Source organism: Cynara cardunculus (assembly GCF_001531365.2).
Source record: "Cynara cardunculus var. scolymus isolate 2C chromosome LG 13, CcrdV1, whole genome shotgun sequence".
Lineage (NCBI taxonomy): Eukaryota > Viridiplantae > Streptophyta > Magnoliopsida > Asterales > Asteraceae > Cynara > Cynara cardunculus.
In genome coordinates, this window is record NC_037540.1 from 6,255,023 (window position 1) to 6,262,974 (window position 7,952).

The following is a 7,952-nucleotide window of genomic DNA, read 5'->3' on the forward strand; positions in this document are numbered from 1 at the left end:
AATATATGTTTTCTAATGAACCAATCTAAATTAAGTTATATATATATATATATATATATATATATATATATATATAACAAATAAAACATTAAAAAAAGGTAAGAAAATAAATCAATTATCAAAAACCATATGTTAGCGTCACGGTTTTAACGTACATAAAACATAAACGTTGAGTCATAGCATTCTATGACAGTTGTTATGACAGATCTATTGGAATAGTGATCAAACGTATATATTAAATTTATCCGAGTATTTAAGTATTAATTAGCGTTCGAATAAAAATTTCAAAAAATTCAATTTCTTCTTGTCAAACAAAAATATTCGAGCCAATCAAAATTAAATTAAAATTACTAAATGTTTTTGGACATCAAATAATTCTTATTATATTTTTTTGTAAAATATGGTTCATCGTTTTATATTATTAGTATTATTATTATTATTTATTATAAATATATTTGTAATTTTCATATTTGACTCATTTTATAATGTAGAATTACAATTTAGACATTTAAGGAAAATAGAGTTAATAGATAAAGTAGCATGTAAAGTTGTCAACAACAAGAGCCCCATAACGTGAAAAAAGATTGGCGCACACAACACAGGAAAAAGCAAAAGGAGCCACACCTTTTTTATTTATTCTCATCTCATTTTCTTCAAAAACATCAATAAACTTTGTTATTTATATTTTTATATATATAAGGATATAAATACCACCAATTAAGACCGCAAGAATTGTTTATTAAAAAGTTTTTAATTAATATATGCAATTAAAATGTGAACAAAGTTGTATCTTAAATAAACATGAAATATGTTTTTGAATTAAATGAATTTGAATTAAAACCAAATCAAAGGATATTATGAATTTAAATAAATTATTGTGACTCATATATACTAGAGATTATACAACAAAGAAAGTGAGTTTAAAATGAACATGGTACAAAGATGATAGATTCCTTACCAAGTTATGACACCATTAAAAACATATTTGGAACATATGAGAGAACAATTAACTTTAAGACATGGAAATTTATAAAACGTGATATATCTATCAAACAAATCTTAATACGCAACCTTAGAAAATGACTAAATACCCAATCGAGGGTGTTGTATTCTTTCTCGTACAAAATCGAGTTTCTTGCCCGCATCACCATCATCTCTAGTCTCTTTCACCACCAAACATCATGACTAATACTTGAAACAATAAACTAAAATATAATCTTCCGATGTATTTATGTATATTTGATAAAAATTTGTTGAAGAGTTTAACAGAGGTTCTTAAAAAACAACCCAAGTTTAATTCAGAAAAAAAGCATTGACTAACGTCCAATCACAAATCCATAATTCCATATTGAGCTTTATATCACAAAATGAATGTTCCTAAGAAACTCTTCTAAAACCAGAATTCACTATTGTTATTCTTTATATGACACCAACAGTCGATTTGATGCCACCAGTATTGGTTACCAAAACTCAATTAGTCATCCGTCTGTATTGTAACCTACAAAGCTACTAAGTGCATCAAATAGTTAACAGTCTACAAACCTTTGTGTTTACATGACCACAAGCTACTTTTCAACCACAAGGGATAAGATGATCAATTGGCTTAAAAAGGGTATTAAATGTGATTTACCCCAATTGACATGGATGACTTGACTGATAACTTGTACCTTATTGCAGGTCAGTTATGGAATGGTGGAGGGAGGGCCCACCAAATGTTATAAAATATGAAAGGGCAATTGGCAAACGCAGACAAAGAATAATTCCTTTTGGCGTGACAAAAAAGCATGACTCATCATCAAAATGCAACTTTGACCACATTTCCACCAAAAAGACCTAAACAAAAACCTGTTTCTTGCAGCCATCAAATAATTATATTAAGAGTTAAAAAGAAAAAGAAAGGGTAAACTACTCTTCCGTCCATGAGGTTTGTTCCCCTAACAGTTTGTTTGCACTCCATTACTTTTTTAATCCCCAAGACTAACTTCATTAGTAGTTTACTGTTAAGTATAAAGGACAAAAACAACATTAATCTAATCTGCAAACCCCTTCATTAGTAGTTTACTGTTAAGTATAAAGGACAAAAACAACATTAATCTAATCTGCAAACCCCTACGACAATGAATTGTAAACCATAAGAATGAAAACCATAATTTCAAAAATACATGAACGAAAAAAGAATTTTTAAAAACATAATTCACTCTAATTATAAACTAAATGCAATCACATTAGAAAATATTAAACAGCAATACTAAAAGGTCAAAAGCCATCAGTAATGTGTAATGTTACCGATGGTAGCTAACGTTTATATGACTTTTATGAACATTATATACTTTAAAAAAACATATTGAACAGCACAGATATGTGGTCAACACCTTTTACAGCACTATGTTTAAAGCATCACATACATAGTAGCAGCAGAGCAATATGTTGATAGAAATTGTATCACAACAGAAAAGAATATGAAACTTGAAAACTTCTTTTAACCAAAGGACAAATTGGATATATATATATATATAAATAACATTAGGTAGGTATTACATGTAGGTATTTACAATGCTAAAATTCACGACTTTAAAAATTTATACAGATTTTTCCTTGTATAAAGTCGCAAACCTCTGGCTACCAACGACTCTGAAACCATAAGCCACTCCCCTCGATAGTTTATAATTACAAATCATCACCAGGAGAGAAGCCAATTATCTTAAACCTAACCATTATTTTTTTTTTGTTAATAACTCTCTAAATACTTACATACAGACAAATACCCTCTTCTTAAACCTATTTACATTAAGGAGTGGATGTATCTTCTTCAAGATATGCAAAATTCCTCTTCAAAAGGCTAAAATTAAATACCAACTTACTAGACTTTATGTTTTCTTCTCTTGTTACTCTCGATTTTCAAATACTTGCTTTTGAACTCTTTTTCTATGTACTTGATGAAGGAAGTATGATTTTGGATCTCAAGGGTTTGGTTCAAGCCAGAGCAGGGATGCTGCAATTGCGGCGGTTATCCCTGTCAAGGCAATCAAACCCCTCAATCCTCACAGCCGGTTTGTTACCATAATTGCCACGAAGGCATCCCCCTTTCCTTGCTGATGAAGATGGGGATGAAGTCGACATACCGGATGTGGGGTTTGGAATCATTGTGTGTGGCGATATTGGAGATATCTTGTCATCCCCAAATCGAGCATCTTGTATTAACGGGTTAGAGACTCTGCTCGGCGGAGACCCACAGAAAAAAGGGGGCGACGAGGCTACCTGTGTACATGGTTGGTCTGATGAACCATAACCACCACCCTGTAACATCAAATACACAAAGCTTTAGTCATTGCAGTAAAATACCCATGACCTTGTAGAACAGCCATGAACATAAAATAAAATACCCATAACTTGATAAATTTCCAAGACTAAAAAACTTATGATATCCGATGTAATCCTTTTTTCTAAGTCTAAAACAGCATGCCAATATCTAGAAACAATTGCAAAAGGATATTGACGGCAATTTGCTTGAGATGCAGATATAGGAATACAGTTTAGCAGAGCAACCCAAAAAACTGGCATAAAGAACATAATCTAAAGAACTAAAACCTCGAAATTTAATAGTAAGTTCGGACACATCAATACATAGTAGAAGCTGAGGCACAGACAAGCATGTAACAGGCGTATTTTCGTCATCCAAATGAATTTGCCAATAAATGAAACAATGAGTTGTCCACCAAATGAGGAGAAGCAATTACCTTTGCAAAGATGATGTCCAAGAGCTCAGGGCCTGCTTTGGAATCATAAGGTTCCTGTTGGTAGCTGCAAGTTGACCAGAAAACAACAAAGTCAGTTCAAAGATACAAACTTCATTTAAGATCAGAGGATTTAACACAAAATTCAACAACACGTACCACATCTGCCATCTTATAGGCCTAACAGGCTCGTTCATGTTGGTGTTGAAGAGGTTGAGCCGCCTAGGCTTTGGGCATACCACAGTGTCACCATTATCAAAAGACAAGGAAACTGAAACAGAGCTCCTCATCTCTTCACAAGACGAATAGTTACTGTTCTGTTGGACCCCGCAGTGATTCATTTTCTTTTTTCTGATTGAAGTAACACCTGTTTAAATAGAAATCGTAAGACTCAAATCAAATATGTGCAAAAGCTTGAAGACAAACCCTAGATCTGAGAAAAGGAGAGAGAAGAGCAATTTGAACAATTCCAACTCGGATTGTTTCGTACTTTACAAGATCTGAAATCGACTAAGGGTTGATCGAGATCTGGTCAAAGTAATTTATATAATATTAAATTTGACAGAGGTAGACGGCAACACGAGATTAAAATCTATAAATTTGTATTTCAAAATACAGAATAAAAAAGACAAATATGAAAGCTACGCAGATCCGTTGTAAAAATCGAAAACTTGTTTGTTTTTCATGAATCATATACATATAAATACATAAACAATATCTATCGAAATGGATCTACGAGCATATGCTGACTGGGATGTTTTGAGTAGAAACAAAATTCACAAAAGTTTACAAACTAATAAAAACATGGAGATGCGTGATGGCTCAGGTACAGAAAAAGATAAGTCTCTAATTACATCGAATATTTCAAATCTGATCTTCTCATATTTAATAAAATTAGCCGCGATCTACAGCAGGTCGTAGAGTCTCCAAAGCCAAATTGGGGGAACGACGGTGACCGCTTCATGATCGCAGCGCAGAAAAAAAAAAGAATTACACCAAACCAAAATCACTGTTTTGGTAAAATTACTACAGTTAAACATGAAGAACAAAACTTAAATTAGTAACGTCTCCATAGATCAAGCTGAGCAAAAAAAATTGAAACAAAAATCAGCTGAAAAGGGATCAAATCAACACAAGAAAGTACGAAAGGTGAAAACACAAGGAATCAAAATCACATATATTGACGAAAACAAAGGAACATCACTGAGAAAGTTGATTGAATTTCTCACCTGAGGCGCCTGAAAAGGAAAATCGGAGCTCGAACCCCCTCCCCAAATGAAACAAATACAGAGAAAAATCAAAATAAAAGGAACGAATTTAGGTCAAATAATTAGGCGGAGACGAAGAAGAAGAGGAAACGAAGTAGCTAGGATGGTTCATATATACAGCTCAAAAGGCGAGATAAGAAAAGGATTTTTAATTAAAATATATATTTAATATAAAGAAATGATATTTAATTCAATATCTATATATATATATATATATATATATTTATGAATTATGACTGACGTATGAAATTAAAATATTTAAGAAAAATATAATCAAAAATTTCAAAACAAAAGTTAGCAGGTCGGAATAATTATTTTTAGTGAGGAAAAGCTGTCTGTGAGCGTATGAGAGAGAGAGAGAGAGAGAGAGAGAGAGAGACAGAGACAGAGACAGAAGACGTTTATTTTATTATTTTATTTAATTAATTGTTTTTTATTTAATTTTCTGGAAAAAAATAGGGGTCACGTTGGCGATACCTACGGCGAGAAATCTCATAGGTACTTACACCCGGTCCGGTTTAAAATTTCATTTTCCAACCAAACCCGATTTAAAGTACTGCTCCCTGCGTATTAAATAAATATCCACGATTGAAATAACATATTTAGTAATATATAATTATTATATTTTTTATTAATTAAACGAGTTATTTTATTTCTATATTTTATAAATCTTAAATATTTATGTATTAATTAAAGATAAATTTGAGAATTTGATTATTCCTTTTGAAAATAAACACTTATTTTGAGACAAATATAAATAAAAATATCTTATTTTCCTTTTCTAAAACATTGAAATTTCCATTTTTAGTCCTTTGTGAATGTTGAAAATGCATTTTCATTATGTCTTAAATAAGGAAATTATTTTGAAATAACCATTTTCAAGGATCAAATTCATCACTTAATATTTCTTTTTGAAAATTTCAAAAATATTATTACTTCCATAAGTGGGACGTCCTCAATTTACGAAAAGATCAAAATGTAAAACAAAGTTTTTGAACATGGTCCATAAGTATAAGAACTAAATCTATAAATTAATTTGAGTCCACGAGTAACACTTTCGCTACTTCCACTCATGTTCATATATAAAAAACAAAATTTAAGCTAAAAGTTAACAAATTTGACACCAATGAGACTCGAACTTAGGTATTTCATACAAAAGTAAAAACATTAACCATCAGAGTCTTGTACTTAAATTTCAGTTTAAAAAACTATATAATGGCACATATGCACCATTTAGAAACGTACCTTTTTTCCTTCAAGTAGTAATTCATGCAAAACATATCAATTAATGTAGGTATACCCTGCACGAGACAAAAACCACCCACTAATCCACTATATCACTATTCTGATCTACGGTGAATAATCGTGTGAGAATGAGAGTTAAAGTAAGAAGCGTAAGAAGAGATCTGGATATTTATCAACTTTAATCTCAAACTCACTCATGAATCGCGCTTGATACGGGGATTGATCTGGTGCATCTCGGTACATCTCATTCTAATGTATATCAAATGGTGGAGATCCATTCTTACGCTTCTCACTTTAACTCTCTTTCTTACCGGAACTCAACCCTATAATCTACCCCCCCATCGAGTATCCCCTTCAAGATTTTTTTTTTTTGGGAACATTCATTTTTAAAAGGGGGGAGGGGCTTGGCCTGGGAAGGGGAGAGTGATCAAAAGCGACAAATTGTAAATCTGTTGAAGTTTTTCTATGTAGGTTCTTACCAAGCCTCTCCCACTTGTTTGTCATAGATTTCAGAGAAGAGAAAAGATATGTATTTGGTTCATTTTGCTTTCGTTAGTTAATTCATTTTTCTCTAAAAGTGACTGTTGTAGTTATGTTTTTATACTTTTAAAATGACTCTTTTATATTGAAAAATTTGGATCAACAATACATGTTATAATGATTTTATGAAATTCGAAATTGTTGATCAGTCAAGGTATTGAGTAACTGATAGCCGCATGATCTCGTTGGATAGTTTGAATATTTATGTTGGACATGGTAATACGATTTATAAATTTCAAACAATAATAATTTACATTACACCATATTATTTAAGATTATATTTTGTATTTCAAAATTTTAAACTCTCTTTAATATTAACTAGTATGGGAACCGCGCGTTGCGCGGTAATATGAGTACTTTGATTAATAATCTAAGGATTGTCTATATAAATATATATATTAATTGTTAATAGAATCATCAATAAATCGTATTCAAATAATTCGAAAAAAATTAAATAAAATATAGTTAGTGAAATTTTAATATATACACACATACACACACGTGTATATATATATATATATATATATATATATATATATATATATATATATTGAGAGAGAGATTTGTTTAGTAATAAAGTTGTAAAACTAAATAAAATGAGTAATAATAACAACGGGAATATTAAGGAATCTGACACAAACTCAAGAATAAAAAATATTCCACATAAAGATATGTCTCCTTCAAAGGATGATGTACATGTACCATTTTTCATCCTCAACACACATCTTAACTTCAAAAACACAATAGTGAATAAACCAACCATATGATATATATATAGATATATATATATATATATATATAAAGTGACATACCAAACTTAAAGACTTCAAATCTTTATAACCTAATAGATAAAATTATATTGCAATCAAAATCACAACATGAACATACATAAAATTATAATACGACTAAACTTACGATAAGAACATACTTAAAAATATAATCCAATCAAAATCTTGATACAAACATACGTAACATTCTAATACACTCTAAATTATCATATTCATAAATTCCCACAACCCAAACTTGAAAACTTCAAATTTTCAAGACTTGATATATAAATGTTAAAGAACTCGAAAACCTGCAAACCAAAAAACGTTCAACATAAGTAAAAATTACATAGTGAACTTGAATATTTTAAATCTTCACCTAAAACATAAGAGTTATA

At 30.6% G+C, this 7,952-nt stretch overlaps 2 protein-coding genes across 2 annotated transcripts in view; both read right to left on the reverse strand.

Annotated features, from left to right (window-relative positions):
• The window catches only part of LOC112524358, a 12,716-nt gene extending 11,562 nt beyond the window's left edge, over positions 1-1,154 (reverse strand). Inside the window, exon 1 of the mRNA XM_025134143.1 lies at positions 1,092-1,154. Within this exon, the coding sequence (XP_024989911.1) occupies positions 1,092-1,154 (63 nt within the window). The remainder of the gene's footprint in view (positions 1-1,091) is intronic.
• A 1,323-nt stretch (positions 1,155-2,477) lies between these two features.
• LOC112524715 lies at positions 2,478-5,112 on the reverse strand. The gene is made up of 4 exons (XM_025134671.1): positions 4,964-5,112; positions 3,894-4,101; positions 3,738-3,801; positions 2,478-3,297 (listed from the first exon to the last, which is right to left on the reverse strand). The coding sequence occupies exons 2-4, from the start codon at positions 4,073-4,075 to the stop codon at positions 2,974-2,976; spliced, it is 570 nt and encodes a 189-aa protein (XP_024990439.1). The 5' UTR covers positions 4,076-4,101; positions 4,964-5,112; the 3' UTR covers positions 2,478-2,973.
• Between the last annotated feature and the right edge of the window lie 2,840 nt (positions 5,113-7,952).

What these genes read in the sequence shown, in the direction of transcription:
- LOC112524715 (XM_025134671.1), bottom strand. Translation starts at nt 4,075, where the DNA reads ATGAATCACTGCGGGGTCCAACAGAACAGTAACTATTCGTCTTGTGAA. An exon ending in CCTATAAGATGGCAGATGTG is followed by an intron (nt 3,802 to 3,893) that starts GTACGTGTTGTT and finishes GTCAACTTGCAG; the next exon opens with CTACCAACAGGAACCTTATG. An exon ending in TGGACATCATCTTTGCAAAG is followed by an intron (nt 3,298 to 3,737) that starts GTAATTGCTTCT and finishes TTGATGTTACAG; the next exon opens with GGTGGTGGTTATGGTTCATC.